Here is a 24,531-nt window from a genome sequence, read left to right as displayed (position 1 = left end):
TTCGCACAAAGCCCGGCGAGGTGCTGGAGCCAGCACACATCCCCACAGCTCTGCGCGGATTCTACCAACCAGTTCAAGAATAACAATTTATTAATAAGGGCCAGACTCTCTTCCTTTAATATGGATAACAGAGGAAGCAGTGTGAGCAGATGCGGAGCATCGCTTGCCTTTGTGTATTATCACAGCCTGCTGTGATGAGCGCATTGAGAGCAGCCCCACGAAGGACCTGGGGGTGCTGGTGGATGAGAAGCTGGGCGTGACCCGGCACTGTGCGCTCGCAGCCCAGAGAGCCACCCGTGCCCTGGGCTGCATCCCCTGCAGCGTGGCCGGCCGGGCGAGGGAGGGGGCTCTGCCCCTCTGCCCCGCTCTGGTGAGACCCCCCTGCAGCGCTGCCTCCAGCTCGGGGGCATGAGGGACATGGACCTGCTGGAGTGGCTCCAGAGGAGGCCACAAAGATGGTCAGAGGCTGGAGCAGCTCTGCTGTGGGGACAGACTGAGAGAGTTGGGGTGGTTCAGCCTGGAGAAGGCTCCAGGGAGACATTAGAGCAGCCCTCCAGTGCCTAAAGGAGCCTCCAAGGAAGATGGGAAAGGACTCTTTATGAGGGAGTCTAGTGATAGGATGAGGGATAACACTTTTTAAACTGAAAGAGGGTAGATTTACATTAGATCTTAGGAAAAAATTCTCTACTGTGAGGGTGGCAAGGCACCGGCACAGGCTGCCCAGAGCAGCCGTGGATGCCCCATCCCTGGCAGTATTCAAGGCCAGGCTGGACAGGGCTTGGAGCGACCTGGTCTGGTGGAAGGTGTCCCTGCCCATGGCAGAGAGGTGGAACTAGGTGGTCTTTACAGTCCCTTCCAACCCAAACCGTTCTACGATTCTATATGTGCAGAGGACAAAGACTGCGTTTGGGGCCAGCAGCATTCCCCTCCACCAGCTGCAGCTCCAGGCTTCACCCAGGGGTGATGACGGCTGGCCAGCGTGGGAGGAATGGCAGAACCTGATCTCCAAGTGCATTTGCTTCCCAAATTCATCGTTAGCTGCTGGCAGTAGGTCCTCACAGAGCCTTGGCTCTGCAGTCTCTTCGTCGACACCAGGGCTCCCAGCTAAAGAGAGCTCGAGCATGTTTAGGCAAAACCCTCCCATGCAAAGTGGGGATTCCCACAGCAGGAATGAGGCTTCACTCAGTGAAAACATCCAGCAAACTGGCTCCCTGTCTCATCGCTCAGGCATCCTGAGGTCAAGGCCAGCGTCGTCTTCAAAGATGCTGCGAGTTCTCCCATGACACCACATTAGGGCATCCTGCGCTCACGCTGCTGCCTTCCTCTGCTGGCGGGGTAGAGCAGGTCGCAGCTGGGATTAGTTCATGCTCTCAAGAGCGCCCGAGGACCTTCACGTCACAGACCTCTGCAGAGCCTGGAGAGAGGCGAGGCAGGAAAGCAGTGCTGGTCCCCGCTGCTGGAGGAGTTTCCCACCATCGCCGGCAAAGGCCATTTGATTTCACTGGGATGTGGCTACTGCCACAGCACAGCCCGGTGTGTGGGGCCAAGGGATGGAAACAGACAGATGAACTGTATTCACGGGTTTCTCATTACAGACTCACAGCTAATTACAGCCCTACCTTCTCTCCTTGGCTTGCCCACCATTGGATCTGGCCTTGCCAGGCTTCGCACGCCCAGCTGGGAACGGAGGAAGATAAGACTTTCCTTGGCACATTAATAGCATCCTCCAGATGAGCTCGGGCGCCTCAAACCTTGAGAGGAGCTCTGATAAGGTTGAGATGAGTCACTGATGTGCCCGAGATCCTGCGCTCAGTAAATCACTGCAGCTGATGACGCGCACGCCGCTATCACGCCAGTTGTCACCCGGTTCCGGCTGCAGCAGGGTGCGGAGCCCCCGCTGCGTAGGTGCCCGCTGGCCTCTCCTGCTGCCCACCCAGTTTGTCTTCAGAGGGTGGGAAGAGAAAACCTGTTGTCCTCAGGACAACAGGAGCTCGTTCCGGTGAGGTGACACTGGCTAGCTGACATCCTGGCACTGGGGGGTGGTGTCACTTCTCTCACAAATGACGTCATGTCCCTGGGGATGGGGTCAGGGATGGGTCCTTCTCCCTCTGCACAGCCGGCTGCTGGCAGAGGTGACCGGAGCAGGACAGTGCCTGCCTGCACACCCACCTCAGTGTCACCTCCTGTTCCCTCTTGACCCCACTGCCACCCTGGACAGGGTCACCCCCCCTCCATATCATCTGTCTTGTCACCACCATCACCCCATCCCCGCTGTCACGCCCTGTCTCTATTTTCACCCACTGCTACCCCCATCCCTGTCCCCACAACCCATGTCTCCAATGTCACCTCCTGTCCCCACAGCCCTTGCTCCCATGGTCACCTCATGTGTCCCCACTACCACACCCCCTGTCCCCAGTGTCACCTCCGATCCCCACACCATCTCCCTGTCCCCACAGTCACCTCATGTCCCCACAGCCTCTGTCTCCAATGTCACCTCCTGTCCCCACACCATCTCCCTGTCCCCACAGTCACCTCATGTCCCCACAGCCTCTGCCTCCAATGTCACCTCCTGTCCCCACACCATCTCCCTGTCCCCACAGTCACCTCAGGTCCACACTGCCTCTGTCCCCACAGCCACATCCTGTCCCCAGAGCCCCTCTCCCCTCACCACTGCCTGGTCCAATGTCACCCCCTGTCCCCTCACACCATCTCCTCAGCCCCCGTGCCCCAGCCCCTCTCCCCTCACGGCCCCCAGTGCCACCCCTCCTCCCCTCACCCCCTCGGCACCGCCCCACCCGCCACCCCCTCCCACCCTGATGTGACGTCACCCCGTCGCTCCGCCCCCGGGCGCGGCGCCGCGCAGGCGCAATGCGGGCAGCGAAGCGACCAGGCGGTGCCCGGCACCGGGCGGGGGCGGGGCGGGGCGGGGCCTCCTCCATCCGGGTCCCTCCCCGCCGCCGGGCAGTGCGGCCGGCGCGAGCCTCGGCGGGACAGCGGCGGGTGAGTGCGGGGCGGCCTGCGGGGCGGTGGGGGCCCCCTGGGGCGCCGGAGGACCGGGCACCCCCTTCCTGTGCACCGCTCTGTGGGGCAGGGCACGGCTCCCCCCATCCGCCGTGGGGCACGGCCCCTTCCCTGTGCGTTGCTCTGTGGGGCAGGGCCCCCCTGTAGGGCAGGGCCCTCTCCTTCTGCACCGCTCTGTGAGGCAGGGGCCTTCCTCCGGCCCCGCCGTGGGGCAGGGCCCCCTCCCTCCGCGTTGTTCTGTGGGGCAGGTCCCATCCTTCAGCACCCCTGTGGGGCAGGGCCGTTGTCCGATGCTCTGTGGGGCAGGAGCTCCCCTCCCTGTGCACTGCTCTATGGGGCAGGACCCCCTCCTTGTGCACTGCTCTGCGGGGGAGGGCCCCTCTTTTATAACCTCTGTGGGGCAGGGCCTTTGTGTGACGCTCTGTGGGGCAGGGGCTCCCCTCCCTGTGCACCTCTGTGGGGCAGGACCTCTTCTTCAGCAACCCCTTGGGGCAGGGCCCCTCCTTGTGCACTGCTCTGTGAGGTAGGGGCACCCCCTCCTCAGCAGCCCCAGTGGGGGATAGGCTGCCCGTTCTCTTGGCTCCGCTCCGCAGCCTCCCGATGGGGCAGGGACCCCCACAGGGAAATGGGGCTGCTCCTGACTGTGCCCTGCAGGGCATGGTCTGTCCTTCCTGCCCCCATGCAGACCCCTGTAGGGCAGGCCCTCAGGGTGACCAGGGTGTGCCTTTGGGGTGGCTGGCAGCCCGGTGGGGATGCCATAAGGTTTCTACTTGGGACCCATAAGGTCCCCACTTGTGGGGCGGAGAGGACAGCCTGGAGGAGGGGGCAGCAGGGGCTGGACCGTGATCTGTGACTGCATTGCCCAGGAGTGACAGAGGAGGGGGCTGGGGTGGCACAAAGGGACAGGGACTTGTGCAGGGGATGTGTCCCTATCCTCCCCACACCCCCTTTATGAGGGGGAGCTCCTGGGAGTCCCACCCCATGCTCGGCTTGGGGTCCCCGGTTCACCCTGTTCCTGGTAGCTGCTGGCTTTGAGTCAGGCACGTCGCCTTGCTTTCCTGGGGCTGAGACAGGACGCTGTGGGTTTCTTCGGCTTAAAAAAAACCACCCAGAAATGGGAAAAGCTGCTTTTCAGAGTTATACAGGGCTGCTGTTCCTGCCATACAGGCACGTACGGAGCTGTCCCAGCATCCGCTGCTTTGCCTGTTTTGGCAGGAGACTTGTGTGGGTCCCGTGGGACTGAAAACTAATGGGTAAAAATGCACCTCCTGCATTTTTTGTTTTGGTTTTTTTGTTTGTTTGTTTAGTTTAGCCTGTCTTTGTTTTAGCCTGGGCAGGCGGAGGAGAGCATCTCCATAGGTCCAGTCACCCTGTGCACCTATAAATGGTGCCAGATCCTTCAAATGTGCCAACGTGTGTGTCTGGGGGTTATTTCCCCCCTCCCTTGCACACCTTTGGCAGGGCGTTTGGATGACATCTTGCTCTGGCACGCTCCTCTCCTTTGATCTCGAGTTTCCTACCATGTATAACGTGTTCGGCAACATGCGAACCCAGCTCCGCAGCTGCTGGGGAGGGCAATGCGGGTGCCTCCTCGCCCCGGTTTTCCCCAGCTGCCTCCTGCCTACAGCTCCTGGCTTTCCTTTGTCTCAGCTGCCGCCAGGACGGGCTCTTGCAGCCCAAGGATGCTCTGAACAGAGCAAAGGCAAGCACAAAACAAAACCCCTGTCCCTTTGTTTCCTGACGTTTGCGGGCTCAGCTGATTTTGTGCAGCGTTTTGTGTGCCCAGGCAGATAAACCGACTACTTGCATCTCTTTTTCTTTTTTTTTTATTTTTTTTTTTATTTTTCTGGGTTATTTTGGGTGGTTTAGTTTGCAGGGAACATATCCCAGCTGCAGGCTGTGGTGGAGCGATGCGGCACCTTCCTAGAAATGGTGTGAATTAGCCAGAAGCGTAATTGGAGCATCTTGTGGTTGTCCTCTCGTGTCCTCGCCTCTCCTCAGGTGAGCAGAGCCATAAGCTCTCAGCACCGCACACTGAAATCAGGGTTCAGCACCTCTCCTCCTTGCTTGTAGGAGGAGAGGGTTGACCTCTGTTTGCATGACCCGCTGCCCACAGCAGCTTTGGGGCCAGTGAGGAAGGAGGAAGGTGAACGAAGCCCAGGTCTGAGCTCAGACCTGACTGCCTTGTCAGCTGAAATAAGCCTTTCTTTGTATGCTTGACTTGCGAGAAAGCAAAATACAAGTTTTAATATTATTATTTTGATTCCTATTTTTTTCAGTTCCCCTGTGTGTTTAGTTTGATAGCGAGACTGTAGCCTGAATTCATATTAACACTTCTTTTTTTATGACGGGTGTAAACAGAGCTACTTTGAGCGTGTCAAACAGCCCCTGAGTAAATCAGATTATTTGCTCTATTACTTTATTCATACAGGTTAGATGCTCCAGCTGACGCATCTAGAGTGCTGTGCCATCTGGAGCAAAAATTAAATACAAATTTGGCCCCCAGCCCGGAAAAATAACAAGCCTTTGCCTCCAATAACTGGTGGTGGAAGAATATAGCCCCTGACAGAAGAAATGCTTGGGGGCAAAGTGGAAGGAACCCAAAATGCACTAATTGATATATTTAAAACACAGCAAAAAACAGGAAAAGAAATCCTTCTAGCCCTGTGTGCTGAAAGCAGCTGGGAGGGATACTGTGATCCAGTTACCAAGTCAAGGTGCTGATGCCCACAAGTGAAAGTGGCCTGGTCCTGAGCAGGTGGTGGAGCTGCTGGAGGTGAATGTGGTGGTGACCTCTGGGCCTCCCAGTCTTACTGTCAAAGTAAATCCCCTCCACAACCTCCTGAAGCTCCACTTGACAACCTGCTCAGTTCAGGTTTGCTTATTTTTCTTAGACCAGTAAAAGTTCATGCCAAAGCTGGTGTGCTGGCTACGACCTTCCTTCTCATCTCCAGCTGGGTTTGGAAACTCCAGGCATGCTGCCTGGGTCACTGGCACTGTTGTTTGGTCAAAGGCTGTCTCAGGTTTGGGGGCACAGGAGGTGGAGGTGGGTAAGCTGTGGTGGGACCTCTTGCTTGTGCAGCCCAGGCTTCAGTCCACTTACCTCTGAGCACAGCTGGGGATACCTGTGGTGGACCAGCTGTGAAGGACACCTTGGTTGACATGCACTGGATGTTGTGGGATCTGTCTGACCTTCAATAAGGAAGACCATACGTGCCAAATGGGAATAAGATGATGACTGCTGGTTGCTACCATTATTCTTGGCCAGAGAGTAGTCCTGTCCACGTCCTGTGGGAGATTTAGATGAGGCATCGGCAGAGCTGTTCATGGGATGTCTCCAGACTGTGAGACTGAACCAAGCCTGGGGGTTTTTCTGAAGGAGGTCTGATTTCCAGCTGATCTCCTGGACTAAGTGATGCATGGAATGATACGAGGACACCTGGCTTTGCTAGAAGGGCTTTTGTGCTTATGGACCACCTCTCCATATGTTCCTTCTTGGGGCATCCCTCCCAACAGCCCAGCTGTCGCTTCCATGTTAGCTGTACGGCACAATACATGTTGAGAGTGATTAGCTTGTAGCCGTAAAACACCACCTGAGTGTAGAAAAGGTGGAGAGGAATGGCTGGGCATGCTCATCTTCTCCTGCTCCCACCACTGTGACTTGAAATGCTTCTGCCAGGGGATGGCAGGGCTTGGCACGGCTGAGACAAGGTCCTCTCCGAATGGGTCAAACTCCTGCTGTCTCACCCAGCTGCACAGTAAACCCAGGACTCCATCCCTTGGGGATGCAGATGCTTCTGGTGGTCTTCAACCACCTTGGAACCATTGGTGTCAAAGTCTGGAGAGTGTTTTTTTGGGTTTCAAGCTTTTCCTGGTCTTCAAGTGCCTTGGTCTGGACTGTGGTTGGTGTTGCTGAGCTGGATTTCGGTTTATTTTTATTTCCTGTGATCATTCATCATGAAGCTGAGTGTTGTTGACATAAGATAACATCTACTTTGTGTAGACTTCCCTCTCCTGTCCCTTCATAGTGACGTTGCCCTGAAACCACTCAGACTTCGTGTCGGGAGTGGCCATCCTGCCCATGTCCCCACCCTGAGTGACTGACAGCGCTTTAATAATGACATCAGCGATGATGTGATGTGGGGCTTATCTGCAGGCGAGCTCAGCTATTGCCTGACTCCAGTGGGTGCCTTTTGGTTGAGAAATGCAGGTGATCCCATCGAACACGTGCTCAAAGAGAGGATGCAAAACCCTCGCAGTTTCACAGTAGCAATGGGCAGAGGTAACTTGCTTCCTAACTTGAAGAATGGGAAAGCCTCAGTATCTTCTTCATCAGGAATGGTGGGTTGGAGCAGTACCTGGTTCCCCCATCCCAGGATGCAGCCCTGAGTGCTCACTGGGGATGGAGCTGCATCATTTTCCCTCCCCAGAGTGATGACATAGGCCATCCATCCAGCGTGTCTTTCTTCACCGGTATCGCACATTTCTTTTCCATCAAAGAAAAAAAACAAACCTAAAAAGTTCCAACTATGTGTCAGGGGCTCCTGTGTCCTCTTAATGAACTGATTGCGGTGCCAGAGGGATGTCAATGGGAGGAAAGAGTGGCCATCCAAAGCACCTGGAAAGGATGCCAGCAGTAGCATCCGTGGTGAGGACAGAGCAATTGTGAAGCCTCCAAGGTGGGGATGAGCAGTGGCAGGAGAGAAGACATGCCTCTGGAGGATGGTCAACTCTGTGCCCGACCTCGCTGCTCTGAGAGAAACAAGAAGCCTCGGTGCTGATGCATGGACGGGCAGCAGGAGCTGGGTGCCAGACCTCACAGACCAAATTAGCTGCAAGCAGCTGCCTTGGCGTAGCCGAAGGCTGCGAGGTCTCGGGTTGCTCCGACGCTGGAGCTAAAACTGGATCAGCCTTTGGAAAAAGCAGGCGAGACACTGAGAAGCAGGAGGAGAGAGGGCTGTGGGAAGCCTAGGCGGGGAACTCCTTCTGGTTCCTTTTTCTGCAAGCTCCAGGGCTGTGGACATGATAAGCAAGCAGGAATAACTTCTCCTTGTTTATTTTGGTGGTTTTTTGATCACAGGTCAGTTTACACAACACAAGGCTGCTAGCAACGGACAGGGTACACCGGTCTCAAAGCCGGAAAGGAATCTTCATGCAGGAGTTAGCAGGGCTCGTTGAAAGAGACTTAAACTAGATTTGAAGGGGAAAAGGGATAAACCCAGGCTCACTAGAGAGAAGCCTGGGGAACCACAGCAGAGTTTGAGGGACAGCACGCTTGCGAGGTCCTTCGGTCTGCCACCTCAGTGGAGGCAGGGGATGGAGATCCATGCGGCAGCAAAGACGCAAGGGTCATGGATGTGTCAGAACCACGGAACCGCCTGAGAATGGTCACGCAGGAATTGGGGCTTCTCCCCCCAAAAAGGTGGCGGGATCAACAGCCCAACTGAAAGGCATCACAGTGTGGGCAACAAGCAGGAGGAGCCGGAAGCTACTGTGCAGCAGGGAAATTAGGACGTAGCTGCCATCACAGAAACACAGTGGGATGACTTGCACGACTGGAGTGCTGCAATGGGTGGGTATGAACTCTTCGGAAGGGATGGGCAAGGAAGGAGAGGCGGTGGGTAGCCCTGTAGGTTGCAGGGTGTTTTGGTTGTCCAGGGCTGAACAAAGGTGACGATAGGGTTGGGGGCTTATGCGTAGGAGTCAGGGAAAGGCCAACAAGGCAGATACCTGGTGGGAGTCTGTTACAGACCACCCAGCCGGGACGAAGAGGCAGGTGACATATTCTATAAGCAGCTGGGAGAAGTCTCACAATGGCAGCCCTTGTTCTGGTGGGGGCCTTCAGCTTAGCAGCTGCCCGCTGGAAGTACAGCCCGGCAGGGAGGGACCAGCCCAGGAGGTTCCCGGAGTGTGTGGAAGAGACCTCCCTGGCCCAGCCGGTGAGGGAGCCGGCGAGGGAAGGTGCCCACTGGACCGGCTGCTCCTGAGCCGAGAAGGGCGGTGTGGTGGCTGGAGGCCGTCTACAACAAGGGCCAGAAAGAGGATCAGGAAGCTGCAGCCCTGTCAGCCTGACCTCGGTGCCGGGGAAGGTTATGGAGCATCATCCCAAGTGCCACCAGGCGGCACGTACGGGACAGCCCGGCGATCAGGCCCGGCTGTGATCACCTGCTGTGACAGGGTGACCCGCTCAGTGGGCAGGGAAAGGCTGTGGCCGGTGTCTGCCTGGGCCTTAGTGAAGCCTCTGGCACAGTCTCCCACGGCATCTCCTGGAGACACCGGCTGCCCGTCTCTGGACACGCTCCAGCCCCTCAGTGTCTGGCTGGGGCACCAGCCTGGGGGGGGCGGGGGGGTCAGCCTGGAGAGAAGGGGGCTGGGGGGGACCCGGTGGCTCTGCAACGGCCTGGCAGGAGGCTGTAGCCAGGGGGGTCGGTCTCTGCTCCCCAGGAACCAGCGACAGGACGAGAGCAAAGGGCCTCACGTTGTGCCAGGGGAGGGTGAGATTGGGTGTGAGGGAACATGTCTGCACCAAAAGGGCACTGGAACAGGCTGCCCAGGGATGGGGAGGTATTTAAAAGACATGTAGCTGTGGTGCTGAGGGACATGGTTCAGCAGTGTCCTTGGCAGTGCTGGGTTAACAGTTGGACTTGATGATCTGAAAGGACGTTTTGCAATCTAAACAATTCGAAGTTGTTTTTTTTTATCCTTGTAGAGCATTAATCTTGCTCCTAATACAGCTTTTAACTTGCAAAAGCGCCTTAGAGGAAATCATGCCAGTTGAGCATTTGCAAGAGAGAAACTGAAAGCGCTGAGTGGGGAGAGCAGCCACCCTCCTTTTTTCAGCCATCGTCAGGCTCGGGGCCGTTGCTGCTCTCCCTGCCTGCAAATTGTGGTGGGTTTCCTGGCTTCTTGGCTTGGAGGATTATTTAGGGGAAAATATAAGAGCTCTGGGGCCATGCAGATTCCTGTCCTGGGAACCAACAGGCATGGAAGCAGGAGGTTTCAGCTCTTCAGTCAGTCTGTTTGAAGCCAGGAGGAGCAGCCTGGCAGGTAAGAAAAAGGGTGAAGCCAAATTATCCATCAGAATTGGGTGGGAGGGAGCACGGTCTCCCACCTGATGGCTTCCAACTAAAATAAACTCATCGGAGCATTGTGCCTCCCCCTGACGAGGCTCTTTGTGCTTGCAGCCTGCGCGAAATTAAATTGCCGGCATACCGTACGGATTGAATTAAACTTCTCTTCACGCAGAGCTTTGTCGCGAGCAGGCAAATATTTCCATGGCGCTTTAAAGATTTTCATTTTTCTATTGTTCTGTATAAAAACCCATCGTCAGGCTGGGCTTCCCCTGGGGTGATTTCCTGGCTCCTTGGTTATTAACGCAGCTGCAGGGTTGTTTTTTCTTTTGCTTTTTACTTGAGAGAAGTGCTGGATTAAGACCCACCGTCTCACTCTCTTGGTATCTGAGATAAAAGATGAGGCTTTTGGAGACTCTGTGACAGTAGTGGCTATCCAAAGTGGGACAGGACTGTGTGGTGTTAGATGTTTTGTGGCTGAATAAATAATGATGATCTCGCCTGAGAGCTGGCTGGAGCCTGTCTGCTGGCGCTCACGTAGGTCTGCTCTCCATCAGCTGAGCTCTCCACCCTGGCCTCACTTTGTATTTGCACCCAAAGAAAACCTCACTGTTGTGCTGAGCATTATTTGGGGGTGGCACATTGGGAGTAAAAGCAGAAAAAATGCATCATTTCCTCAGCTGTGGCTTTGTCTGGGGGACACTCAGTTGTTGTGTGCTCCTGACTACCCTTGAGACTTCCCCCTTGCGTCTTCCCCGCCTCGCATCAGCTGCAGCGTCTTCTCTTGCATCTCCTGCAGCGCCTTCCCCATGCATCTGCCATTGATGCAGCAGCAGGAGTGAGTCAGTGGTGATGGCAAAGGCCTGGGATGTGTTGCAGCCATGTTATAGGAATGGGGCTGGAGGCAAGCCCGGTGCTGGGTGGTTTATTCCAGTATGGAGGAGCCTTGGACTCTAAAGCTGGGAGTGGGAGTGTTGCAGCATTAGGAGATGGGCTGCACGGGGATGCAACGTGTTTTCCCAAAGCCAAAAGAAAATTTTTCTGTGCCTAAAGAGGAAAAAAAAAAAAAAAAAAAGTGGTACCCCATTAAAATGGGCTGGAGAAGAGAGGTACTGCTCCTGTCCCATCAAGCGCCTCCAAAAGTGTCTTTAAGATTAGAGCTCTGGTTTAAGCTGAGGCTGAAGCTTAAATCCCATCAGGTTTCCTTTTTGCATGGCATTTTAAAGAGGAAAGAAGCAAGCACTAAGAAAAGTTTGCTTTCTTCATTAGAAAACTTTTGTTTTCTAACTGAAGTGGCTTATCCTCACCAAAGGATCACCTGAATCTTTTTTGCCTGAAGCCCCCTTTAGGTTTTGATTTATTTCAGCTGTTAATGCTTCTCTTAAGAGCCAGGACATTGAACTTGGGAACAAACGGTGGTTGGTATCAAAAACTAGGTTGTACGTTGCCTGCTTCATCTTCTAAATCAAATAATTTATTCCTAATATTACGAATTATTCATTACAAATGTAGCAGCAGGTGCCAGACTGTTTACACAAGGATGCCATGTTATATTTATATATTTAATAATTTGGGTCCTTGCCTCAAAGCTGTGTGATGAAGGTTGCTGTAAAGCTGTGCAAAACTTGGGTTTTGTGTGAGTTATCCAATTTGCTGCTTAAAAGTTTGCGCTCTTTTTTCCTTACTATTAAAATACTGTTTTCCTTAGCCAGCGCAGAACAAGTTGGAGGTTTTATGTGGTGTTGTGTGGTTTTTTGGTTTTTTTTTTTTAAAATCTGGAGCATCATTCCAGTAACAGTGGGACCCCAAAATGGGTTGTGATGCCCCTGTGGGATGTTCGCCTGGGACAGGATCCTGCCTTTTGGCTGCAGCTGGGCAAGCTGACTGAGCTTGCCTCAGATACCGGCATCACTCCAGACAACCCTCCATGGCGCTGGGATAGAAATTCCCCTTTTCCACCCCAAAACCAGCTCTGGTGAGGATTTCTCGGCAAGGACTCACTGTGTGGCAGCCATCTCTGCAGGCTGTTCTCCGCTTTTGTTTACATCTGGTAGAAAACTTCTTAAATTTACTGGTGAGAGAGTAATTCTAATCCTTTTCAATGAGATCAACGGATTAGTGTCTCAGATGCTTATAAAATTGCAAGGATTAGCCGAGCCTTTTTTTTTTTTTCCCTCCTCCTTTTCTCTCTATGCCATGTAACGTCATCGCCGTGTTTTAAAAGGGGATCTCTGTGCTGTTACTAAAAGCTGAACCAATTTATAGGAGCCTTTGTGAAACAAAGCATTTAAAACCAATATCTTCATCCTGTCCCTTCCTCGCTCTGGATTTTTGTGCAATATTAGGGATTTTTTTTCTTTTTTTCCAGCATCCCTGGCAGCAAACCGCAGTAGCCGTTCAGCAGATACGTTGGGTTTGCGTGGCTTGGCTGCATTGCGGCACCCGTGCGGGTAAGTAGGGAGCTGACCCAAAAGTTTTGCTTGATTAGAGACTTGTAAAATCGCATATTGAGTTGACCAGATCCTGAAAACAAGGTTATTTCATGAGGTTGCCCCTTATTGCAAAGGATTCAGACTTTCATGGTCCATCCCCAGAGGCGCTTCTGGGTTGATGGGATGCTCTCACCCTGGCTGTAAGGAGTGATGGGAGCGGGATGAAACTCCACGCACCCCACATTCCTGCATCCTCTTAGTTATAACCTGCACTTTCATTAGGACATGATCACTAACTGGCTTGTAAGGGAAACCATGGATGGAGCTAATGTGGAGGAAGGTTTAGTTCAAACCCCGTTGCTCTGCTTTCTCTTGCAATACTGCCCTGTGCCTTTCCCTGTAGGGTATTTTTTAAATGCCTTTTCTCTCGGGTCGATGGCTGCATGGTCGTTTGACCTGTGTGAGCAAAGCAATCCTGAACTGCCGAGTGGTAGGAGCTCCAAGCCAGGAATTTCTGGCCCTGACCCAATATACTTTCAGAGGCAAGCTTTTAAATATATACAAAGACAAGCTCATAATTTCCACTATACTAATGAGGCCACAGCGTTTTCATTGAAATGTGCCAATAGGCGCTGCGGTGATGTTTTAGCAGCCTTGTACTGTGAATCCAAATGTGATTTAACATGGCAGCCCCCGCGGAGCGGAGGAAAACCAGCTTCTCCCACTGAATTTCAATGATGCTTCTCGGCAGCACTACCCAAAAATCTTTGCGGTGGTGGGAACTTTCCTTGCGTTACATCTCAACACGGGTTTTCCCCTCAAATGCCACTGTTTTGGTGGAGGTGGGGAAAGGTAGGAGTGGGTTGAAAGAGGGATAATGATATTTGAGGAAGGGCAGGTCTTGGCTTTAAAGATTGGTTTTAAAAGATGTGTGACTGGCTGGTGTGAGGTGGCAATTTAATAACCAGACTCGCTGCAAATATCTTTAACTCATAATGAAAACCGAATGCCCGGGCTCTCAGGCATCATGTGCTCTCTTGACCTTTAAAAAGACACTCAAGGCAGCCTGTCTGCCTGTTGCCAAGCCGACTTGTTAGTGCCACTCATGTATTTTGCCTTCTAGTAAGCGATTCAGTGCCCAGGAATTTGTAAAGAACTGACAGCAAACTATTACACGCATGAAAGTCGCATTGGTGTTTTTTAGCTTCGCTTCCCAAGGAGGCCCCAGTAGCCTTGAAGCAGTCAGAAAATATTTAGCCGTATTGTGCCGTCAGCTGCAAGAAAAATGCCAACTTCAAGTAACACTCTCAAAAGTTGTTTTGTGGGTTTTTTTATAAAAAAAGTGAGTCCTGCATCAGCAGCATGCCTGTAACTTGGAGTTTTACTTATTTAGGGCTCAGTTTATGAGAAACCTGTATAAGAAGCAACATCCTTGGGCAGAGGAGGTGTGTGGGTAGGTAATGCTGAAAATTCACAGATGCCTATCCATTACCTCGTGGTTACAGACTCCCAGGGTGTGGGTACCCCTGAATTTTCAGGTCCCCTGGCTTTCTCCATCCCACTAAGGTTAGGCCATGTTGCCAGGCAGAACAGGAGAGAAGGAAGGTATCCCATGGCATTGCCTTCAGTGCTGCGACTCTGTGTGACAGAGAAGGAGATGTATATGTTGGGTTTATGCATGCTTATCTCCATCAAGCACCTAGCTTGACTACACAACTCTGGGGTTTTCCATTTCCAACTAAATTTTGAGGGGTTTGCGATCCTTGCAGCCCCCTTTGCTTATGCTGATAGTGAAGTGTTTTGTCCCCCGTATCCATATGGCTTGGGGAGGTATTTTTGCTGGACTCTGAAGCATTGCAAAATCTTCCTAGTCTCTGTTAGCAGAGGAGAAGGAATGATAGAAAAAAATTACTCCTTCAAAACCCAGTACTTCTGTTAAAACCAGAGGAAGGGAACACTGACTGCGCAGCTCATTTTTCTGTAAGCATTAGGAAAACAGCAAACAACAGTGACGTGGCATTAGTGTAAATTCCCAGCAGGCTGAGGTTGGGGTTTGTTTGGGTTTTCCTGAAGGCTTTATAATGCTGTCAGCTTCTTAAAATACAAACCTTGCACAACCAACGTGGGCTTTGGGGGACGGCTCCTCTGCAGGATTTTAGTGACTTTTTTTTTTTCTGGTATCCAGACACCAGCTTTTACACTCTTCTGCATTCAATTCCCTCTTCTCTTTAATTTTTACCACAAATATAAATGGTGCAGTTAAAAGGGTCTGTGGAGAGCATTCCTGGGGACTGAAATCCAGGATCTGGGAGCAGACATCAGCAACATAAAGAGGAATTCTTCCCTCTATGGCCTCATGCTGCTTTTCCACCGCAAGGCTTTACAGCCATCTGGATGCCCTTTCAGATTATGCCCCCCCTCAAAAAAATCCATAACCTAGCAACCTTATTTAGGGTAAACGAGAGCATTGTGCTTTCCTGCATCCCAGTTTATGCTTGGCTCCTCTTATTGCCTTTATAGGATGCCTGCTAGCAGCTGCAATTCCCATTGCCAGCACAGGGTGCCTACCTCCAGGAGGATTTTGTAGGGATTATTGATCCCTGGGTGTTGCACTGATTTATTTTATTTCCCGCGTGCCGCACCACCCACCCAATTAAAGGAGCTTAGGAAATGGGGAAAAGGGTTTCAGGAGGTCATTTAGTCCATCTGCCTGTCAATATGAAAGAGCAGAGAAGGCTGGTTGCTCTTCTGCTCTGCAGAAAACAATTTGCTTTTGTTCTGCCTGAAGACAACTTGATCAAAGCAATATTATTTTTCTTCCAGATGTGATATTTTGGGAGCCCCCAGTGGCTCTCAGTGTCCTCACCCAGGAATTTGCAAATTCCCTGAAGCTTTTAACACCAAGTTCTCTGGTCCAGCCCTTCAGCAGCATAGGCTGAGAGTTTCTTACAGGGTTTCCAATTGTCTTTCCCCAAAGAACCTGCTAATTGGGGAAAACTCTTGCACATGAGGAAATACAACTGCAGATGAAAGCGGAAGATCATTTCCACCAAATTGAGCAATAGGGGCGGGGAGACTGCAACGTTTAGTGTAAAGCTGCCCACCCTACAGTGGTGTGTAACTTCAGTGCTTTGCTTCAGCTAAAATACACCCATATTTAATAACATGCTGTGTTATTAAATGTTTTAGCACCTGAGCTGTATGGTATGGGGTGATGCTGCTCTGTCAAGCACCACAGCAGCAGGCAGGGATGGCGTGATATGGTCCCATCACTGTGACCCTGCACAGGGTCCTGGGGGCTGCTGCCTTCTGCCCTCACTGCTGTGAGTATCAAGGGGGCTGGGGGCAGGACAAGGCAGCAGTGCTTCCTTTCCCACCATGCTTTCAGGAGGAGGAGTGAGCTCAGTGGGTCATGATGTTGGATCTGGGATGGAGCTGTGTGCCCAGAAAAGGGGGGAAAAAAATATTAAAAATCCCCAGGGCCAAAGGGAAAAGATTCCTCAAGTGTTATTTCATCCCCGAGAAGCAAACTGAACCATACTTGAGCAGCTAGTGTGCACATTTCAAAGCAGGGAAACTACTGACTCCGCTTCAAACCCTCCTGATAAGTGATCTCCATTTCTTATTTCTGTGATCTGATGGGAGCCCAAGCAGGGCTCTCCTCCAACCTCCACTTCCCCCCTCCTGCAGACCTGATTAAAAAGCACTATTGATTTCTCCCACCCCCACCCCTGTTTATTTTTGCCTTTTTTTCCTGAAACTTGTGAAATCAGCCCTGAGCAAACCTCTGGTTTGCCTTCCCGACAACACTGGGTGAAAGCACTTGACTTTAAACTCAGCGATGGGAGCTGCAGCTGACCTATTTTCCACACGTTTCTCTGCCAATAGTAGCAAAAACATTTTCGTGTTTAAAGGTGCTCCTTGGTATTAAGGTTGTGGGATCATTATTCTGTTAAACTGTCCAGAATCAAAAGCACTTCATGAAAATTGCAGTGGTACCAGTTGCGCTGCTGGGTATTCCTTTCATTATAAAGACTTTTCTGGTTTTTTTCCGGTGGCTGATTGCTTCATCGCATTGCCACGTTGCTCTGCCTATGTCCCCCTGCCCGAAGACAGTGGAGAGGGTTAAGGTTTTGTGCTTGGTGTCAGCCAGCCAGGGATCACTGCCAGGAAATTTCCTGATTCCTATTCAAAAAAAGCATTGGATTCACTCTTGGGGGAAGGGATCAAAGGTTCCAAGTGGTTCTTGGTTGGAGGTCAGTTTGGTTTCTTGGTTGTCCAGGCATGCAGCAAAAATCCACCACCACCCTCAAAACCTGCACACAGCGGAAATGGGTCAAATAAACAGGTTTTGTTCTTGACACCCAAAAGTTTCCTCTGTTCCCCAGCCACGGCACAGCATTGCTCCAGATGAGCTTTGCTGGATCTCAGTGCAGCTCTGCCATGCGGTGTCAGGGATGCGAGGGACCTGTTGGGATGCTGTCCATTCCTGGCACACTCCGCTGCTCCGTTATTAATCCCACTAAGCAATAATGCTGCTGAGCCATGCGAGATTGCTCATGCTTCTCCTCTGTTCGCTGTTGTTTTTTGTGGTGAAGGAGGTGGGTCCCGTTGGATGCTCAGAGCCAGCACTGGATGTGGCCAGGCTGTGGACTGACACCATCCCTATAGTAGCATCATAGCCCAACTAAAATTGCAGCATGACGAGACTTTGGTTGTTTTCCCCCCACTCTCAGTTCTGTTGTCCCCTGGTTTTGAATGGCGAAGGACGTTGCTACCAGCTGGAGCAGCGCTGAGATTTCCCTCCTGTTCCATCCCAGGCGAAGGCGATGCAGCCTTGTGGCATCTCCGCATCTCTCGGGCAACAGCGGTGCTGGTTTTGGGGGCTGGCTCTGCAGCTGCTTGTGATTTTCCGACTGCCGCGGTGCAGATCCTCACGCTGGACCGGCTCCAGAGGTGGAGCTGAAGGAAATTCCTTCCAGCTGCTTGAGGTCAGGGCTTCGCTTTTCTTTTGGGGTTCACAAGGGGGGTGTGTGTGTATGCTTGCAAGTTAAAAGCAGGCATCTGTTGCTGCTTTTTTAACCCTGGCAATTTTTTAATTTTTTTTTTTAATAAATATTATCCCATTAGTCATACCCATTAAATAACTTTTATGTTGTGGATTCATTGCATGGAAGAATACCCTGCTTCGCAGTACAACTTGGGATATTTCAGAAAGGTCTTGTCAGCTGCTCACAGTTTAACTTTCAGCCGAGTTAATAACCATTTTGGTTAAACCTGTATAAAACAGGTTGTGGGCTTGCGTAACGCCTTTGAAACTCGAGATGTCATTCACGCCTGCTTGAAAACTTTCCCATTGATAAAATATTTCAACTTGGATTTTTGCCACGGCTTAGCATTTTCTTTTCCCTGAGGTTCATGGCTTCGACTGGGCGACAGGAACCTGTGTGTGTCTGGCTTTGTTGAGTTTTTAAAGCTCAGTATTTCCTGGAGTTGTATTGGCTTCGCCAGTGGGGTGCTGCAGGGGCACAGACCACCAGCTCCATCCAGTTTCCTTAGTTAATGGTTCAGGAGGTTCAGACTGTCCTGGGTTTGCTTTGAATCCCTGTGGAGGAAGTTGTTCATCTCGAAAACATAAGGTAAATCCCTTTGAAAATGGGTTTTTATTTATGGCAGCAGAGGCAGAAACCACCCTTCCATCCAGCACATGGGCTATATTTAGGTACAATGCACAGCGCTCGTGTGGCCCCTTTATGCACTGGTATTATAAATAAATAATAACAATTTTTTTTAAAAAAAGTGCACACTCCTTTTAATAAGTAAAACCCAGAGAAGGAGCACACAGTTCAAATCCATGCAGCAAAGCAGCAGGAAACAAAAAAATTGCAGCTCTCAGCCCATGAGTGGTGCTCATGGCATCACCTACATCAGACTAGCAGCATCCCTGGTGTCATATTCCAGCCTCATAGACTGTGACTCTCCTGCCTCGCTCTGCTCCTCCCTGCCTCAGTTTCTCTACCTGTAAGAAGTTAATTGCCTCCTTTATTAATTCTTTTGAGATCTCCTAATGAAAGCTCTGGGTAAGAGGTTGGCCCCACTTATTAAGCGCATTAAGTGCTTGCTATGATTATAATAGGGATTAATTCGGCTAGGTGGCTTATTTAGGTTTGCCTTTAACAGCCCAACTTGTAATCAAAGCACTGCGAAGCCAGCGAGCTAATGCTGACCTGTAACACTTCACTTCCTGACTTCTTGATATGCTATTAACTGTAACTTGGCTTTTAATTAAAGCTCATTTTTGTAGTTGTTGAAGAAATGGGGATGTGCTCAGCCCTGCGTGGCTGATTCATTGGAGGGTGTAATGAAGGAGGAGGCACAGAGCTCGGGTTGTCCTGCTTTGTGGTGCTGCCTGCATGTGGCCCTATCGCGAGGACACTGCCATTCCTTTTTATTTTTGCAAGCTGTTAAATTGTTAAATAGTCACCCTTTAGTTGCCTCCATGCTGCGGCCTGGGAAAATAAGATTTTTTTCTCCTTTCCTTTAGTCAAAGATAATTTTATTTGCCATGTATTACATATACTATATATAAAAATATGCAAAGAAATATGCATGCATGTATACGCACGTATATATTTAAATTTTTTTTTTTATGTGCACTGAAACCATTTTCTTCCAGCCAACCCTTCAGACTCTCATAGGACTTTCCTGGTTCAGGGCTTTTTCTTCCCACTCTTTCACAAGGTTTATCTTTCTTTAGCAAACTTATTTCTTTTGTCCTGAGTGCTGCTGGCCAGCAGACATCCTCTCTAGCTCTCGATGTTTAGCAGTCCTCTCCCCATGACCTCACGCTCTGCGAGGACATAAAAACCCAATGGACCCAGATGCAGTCAGAAACCTAGGCAGAGATGGGCATCAGGCATTCTATGCTTTGTCTCTGCCATCGTGGCAGCTTCATTGTACAGACAAGGAGCAAGTCAGTGTGTTCCCCCCAGACCTTGATATCCTCATGCCACAGAGACAGTCTCATCCAGCCCCAGGGAAATCCTCCCCTCTGTAAGGTTTCTGCAGTATCAACCCCCTTTTCTCCAGGCAGCTCATGCCCCCCATCCCAGGGGCGGTGGGTGCCCCAGGAGGGGTATCTGCCTGCTTTGAAATGCCTTGCCCACAGCGAGAGCAACAGGGAGGCTTTTGTTCTGCACCAGAAACTTTTTATCCTTTTTTACAGCTTCTTTTTTATTTCTTTTGGCTGCATTCTCACAAATCTGAACTAGATTAAAATACAGTTCCTCCCCCCCAACTCCAAAAAAACCACCCCAACAAACCAACAAAAAAATCCCAGCCCCAAAGCGTGGCTGCTTAAAATCATCTGATTTCAGTGAAGTCTTTTAAAGTTAACAGTTTCCTGGATCCTGTGCAGGCTAAAATATTTTTTACCTCTGAGCTCCATGTTTTTGCCATAACGTTTCTTAGCTGTTGCAGCAGGAGGGAGGGAGGACCAGGTGGTTCCTATGTGGAGAAGGTTATTTCGCACAGGGGTTGGATGAATCTGGTGGTGGGACTCGCTGGACTTGCACCGTAGGGGACTGAAGTGTCCCCAGGAGGCTGAGCCCCTGCAGTATGGCCAGCAGGTAGGTCGTGGCTGCATTGGTGACATCCTTTTGGGGCAAAATATTAGGGAAGTAGTGCTGTTGGAAGAAGAGAGTAGGATGCTGTTGGTGGGAGGGAGCTCCATTTCTACTGACTGTTTCGTTGCTGGGGGCTGTGATGGTTTGTAGCTGTGGGCATAGTCATGGGGACTGGTGGAGGAGCTGTACAGCTGGGCTGGACACAGCCATAAGGAGTTTTTCTGGCTCAGTGAGATTTGCTGCCCTAAATGCAGCCTGGATCTTTCTTACCCACCATCTCTGCTTTTGTGCTCGGTCCGCTGAGGCATCTCCTGGTGGGAGAGCTGAACCGAAGCCCCCAGCTCTGGTAAGAAGAGTTAAAGGAGTTGTAAAGGGAAGAAAAATAATAGTCCAGTGCTGGGTGGTTTTGTTGCCTCTTCTCAAAGAGTGGTCTCTCTTTTGGAAAACCTCACCTGAAACTTGCCTGGATGGAGGATGTTTGACTTTCTCTTGGGTGGTTGAGGAGCTGAAGGCAGCCAACCTTGGCCAACACTAATACCAGCACAAACCTAAGTGCGAGCAGGGGCAACTGGAGCCTCGTCCTCCAGCCAGAACAGCCTCGGTCGCGTGAGCGTGACCAAGGGGAGAGCCCCTGAACCTGAACCGTCTAAAATCCCTTTGACTCAGCAAACGGCATGGAGATGAGAATCAGACCCAACCCTGTGCAGTAACTCTGAGCTGTGTATTAACTGCCAGAGCTGGGAACAAAGGTTTGGGGGCTGGTTTTGGCTTTTTAAAATTTATTTGCAAAGCAAAACAGCTCAGCTGAGCAGAGCAAGCATTGCTGGAGGACTGTAAGCTGCCGGGTGGTTGCTGTGCTGTAAAATCCCATCCCCACCAGTGCTCGCAGCGCGTGTGCCAGCTCCCCGAGCTCCTGTAGCATTTCCACATTGGCTGGGAGAGTTTCTGAACATGCGTGTTCGTCTCTGGAGGCTTTAATCAAATCCAGGCTTTACCAGAAATTGCCTCGAAACTTCCAGCGAGCCGAGGAAACTGAAAGCAAGGAGGATCTCGGGTGGGCGTTTGGCACTGCCAGAGATGCTGCCTTCAGCAAGGGGCGTGAGGAGGGTGCAGGCGAGGGGCTAGTGCTGGCAAAGCAGCCGGGATGAAAGGTGAGTCTGCTCCCTGCCTAGCAGCTGGGGAGCATGCAATGTATATCTACCTGAGCAATGTGTATGTGATGGGAGGACAGAGGAAAGCCCAGGGGGTTTGGTGTGAAAGGGGTCTGAAGGAGAAAAGGAGATGCGGGAGCAAGGATGCTGCTTGGAGGAGCAGGGCATTCAGAGGATGCTTTGATTTTTGGAGCATCCTTCCCCAATGCGTTTGGGTTCAGATCCCGCAGTTTCCCCAAGATCTTCTCATCCCATGCAAAACTGGGAGCTGTGCAATTAATGCACCATTGAAAACTCTCCAATCTGGGGGAGGATTTTGTTATTTTCAGTAATTTTATTTGGGAAATGGGGTTCAGACTGCAGGTACTTTCCCTGTGAAACTGAATTGCACGCTGCATCCAGCCCTCTCCTGTGGGCCAAAAGGAAAAAAAGGCATGTTTTTTAACTTCCTTTTCTAAGCTGGGGGTGGGTGAACTTTATGCCCGGCCAGAGACAGTTGTGATCATTCAAGGGTGAGTGGCTCAGAGAATGATTGCAATAGAAAGGAATAATAATAAGAGATAGTAAATATGTGCTTTCCAGTTAAGGGGTTTAAGCATTAACAGCAGCAAAAGGGTTTATATGGTGATACAGAAACATCAGGCTGGTTTTCTGCCTGACTCCTGAAAAATACCCTGTTAAGAGCTATTGTAAAATATCAGTGTCCCGTGCGATGAATCATAAAACTAAAATCATGGGAGAGATGATACACTGAAGTCGTTATCCCGGGCAGCTGCTCGTGTTTCAATTGGGTCTGACTGAAGGCAGGGAGGTTTTGGTCACACGTCTGAGATGTGGTTATGCCGACGGCCAAAATCGTTGCATCTTCCTCTTGGATGCCACTCACGGGTGCTTTGGGGTTTTGCTGCTGCGGGGAGCAGCCTGGGGTTGTACTGAGAAGTAAACTTGAAACCTGCAAAAATGCCTTTAAACAACCAAACCCAGATCTCACATGGAAAAAAACCAAACCAAGTCTCTTTTTACAGCCCCTATAATTTCTTGGCAGTGCTGCCGTATGGCATCGGAATGTCCTTGTCCTCTCCTTTCTGCCGGGGATGTGTGGGGAGTGTGTTGAACCTGCGCCGGTTCACGTGCATGCTCAATGGTTTTAGAGGAAGGATTTGTACGGAATGAGGAATCTGGCTCAGAAACCGCAGGAGGGGAAGGGAAGAAAACCTGCCTTGCTACAAGGCTTTCTGGCTGCTTTTAGTATTTGGCCTAACTAATGAAATTAGAGGTTTGGGGGACATCGGCTGCAGCTGGCGCTGCTTGGATGCAAATCCCCACCACCCATCTGATACAGCATTTAACTTGAAGGATGACGTGTGTAAGGAAGAGGGGAAAATAGCTGGAGGAGAAGCTCACAGCGGGAGAAGAAAAATCCCAGCCCTGGCTGATCCAGCCCTGCTTTGTTTTCAGGGTTGCTGAGCAGGGGGCTCGGTTTCAGGAAAGGATGCCTTCACCCCGGGGGATGGCAAGCGAGAAGGCAGCACTGCTTGCTTCCCTCTTCTTCCCCCCTGCCTGCCTTTGGAAGGACCGTTCGTCTCCAAAGGGCATCCCGTGCTGCCGAAGGAGCCTCACATCCATCTGTTTTCTCCCTGTCTCTGCAGCCTACCCATGAGCTCGGACTTCCAGCATTACAGTTTCAGGATGCCGAACATCGGGTTCCAGAACCTGCCTCTCAACATATACATCGTGGTTTTCGGCACGGCCATCTTCGTCTTCATCCTCAGTTTGCTCTTCTGTTGCTACTTGATCAGGTAAGGGAGTGTTTCCTGGCCGCTTTCAAGAGCTGCCCTGGTTCAGACTGAGCCTGTTGCTGATCCCTCCATCCCCAAAAGAGGATGGCATCACCTTGTCATCGCGCAATGCATCTCATGCCAGCCTGATGTGATCCCCAAAGTGATTTAACTTTCCCTCATCATCAAAGAATTTGCTCAGCCATGTAGTGTCAGATCCAACATTCATCCCTAATAGAGCTAATAGACCCGGTGCGTACGCAGTGAGTACTGAACGCTGGCTGCCCAGAGTATCTTGGAGCAAGGCAATTACATTATCCGCTTTAAAAACGGGAGATACATTTATATGTGTGCTCAAACAGGCATGAAAACGTAGTTGGCTTCTCAAAAAGACTGGAAAGGGATGTTTTATGGTTCCTGCTTTCTGCTTAATGTTTCAACACGTTTTCCTCTTTAATGAGTAACTTGTGTACTGTGTGCATAAGAAATGTTTAATACCTGCTCTGTTCGTTATTGTACACAAATTGCTCATTCAACAGCACAGTTTAGAGATTAATGATGCAGAGTTGCCTTGTTAATCTGAACGATGGGAGTGGGACAGGGGGGTTAAAGGTTGTTCTAGTTTGGGACTTGTTCTAATTATTTTATGGGCCATTGAGGAGAGAGTCAGGCCACTAATTGAGAGGAGGAACTCTTCCTGCCGGAGGGAGAGCAAGAGGCAAGTGGGGAAAAACGGTGCCTGGGAATTGAGGCAGCGATGGGGGCCAGTTGTGCTGATAGCCTGGGATGCAGGGCTGGCTGTGCCTCTCCCTGTGGCTGGGAGTGGAGGGCATCGCTCTGCCAGCAGTGGCTGCTGAAATCCCACAGGCCCAGAGTTCTGCCAAGTTGCAGAAGAGCTTTTCCATCCCCTTTCCACGACCTCTGGCTTTTCAGATGGCCCCAGTTCCCTGCTAGCTGTACATCCCTCTGTACCTGTAAGGCAGGTGTCAGGTCTCTTCTTGCACCACAGAGGCTGCATCTGTCTGGCTCACAGCAGCCAGTCCCACCAGGTTTACTACCCAGAGGGTGTTGAAGATGTTTTGTCCTACTTTTGCAGACCAGGGAAGCAAGATTTCAGTGTCGCCTTCTAAATATTTGATAATTATCACCTATTTTCAACTCTGTATGAAGCAAAACCTTGTAAAACTTGCAAGTGAGCCCAAACCCAGTCTTACCCAGGGGTGACTGGGGCTGCCTGGACATCAAATCTTCACTTTTGCCCACAGTTATGTACAAGAAGAGGGTGTTTGAAGGTGCGACACATCTGTCCTCCCTGGCAAACAAGGCAGAAACAGATCGAGAGGTCATCCCTGACCAGGCAATTTGTATCTCGGTGCTCGATGTTAACAAGGCCTGTGCTGGGGTATTGCATCTGTGTTCAGCGTTTGCATTTTAGCTGGGATGCCTGTGGGAGG

At 51.1% G+C, this 24,531-nt stretch overlaps 1 protein-coding gene across 6 annotated transcripts in view; it reads left to right on the top strand.

Annotated features, from left to right (window-relative positions):
• The first annotated feature begins 2,945 nt into the window (after positions 1 to 2,945).
• Positions 2,946 to 24,531, top strand: part of RNF24 (ring finger protein 24) — a 33,543-nt gene continuing 11,957 nt past the window's right edge. Inside the window, exons 1-3 of one of the 6 annotated variants that reach the window (XM_055795329.1) lie at positions 2,946 to 3,000; positions 12,460 to 12,541; positions 22,949 to 23,098. In XM_055795329.1, coding sequence (XP_055651304.1) covers positions 22,956 to 23,098 — 143 coding nt within the window. In that variant the 5' untranslated portion in view covers positions 2,946 to 3,000; positions 12,460 to 12,541; positions 22,949 to 22,955. Of the gene's footprint in view, positions 3,001 to 8,372; positions 8,594 to 9,838; positions 10,069 to 12,459; positions 12,542 to 17,343; positions 17,515 to 22,948; positions 23,099 to 24,531 lie in introns of those variants that run through there. The other 5 variants (XM_055795324.1, XM_055795323.1, XM_055795328.1 and 2 more) reach the window with 5 other exon arrangements.

The sequence above is a fragment of the Falco peregrinus genome, chromosome 2 (assembly GCF_023634155.1).
Source record: "Falco peregrinus isolate bFalPer1 chromosome 2, bFalPer1.pri, whole genome shotgun sequence".
Taxonomy (NCBI): Eukaryota; Metazoa; Chordata; class Aves; order Falconiformes; family Falconidae; genus Falco; species Falco peregrinus.
Note: the sequence above shows the minus strand (reverse complement) of the source record. Positions and strands in the feature narration are given on the sequence as shown.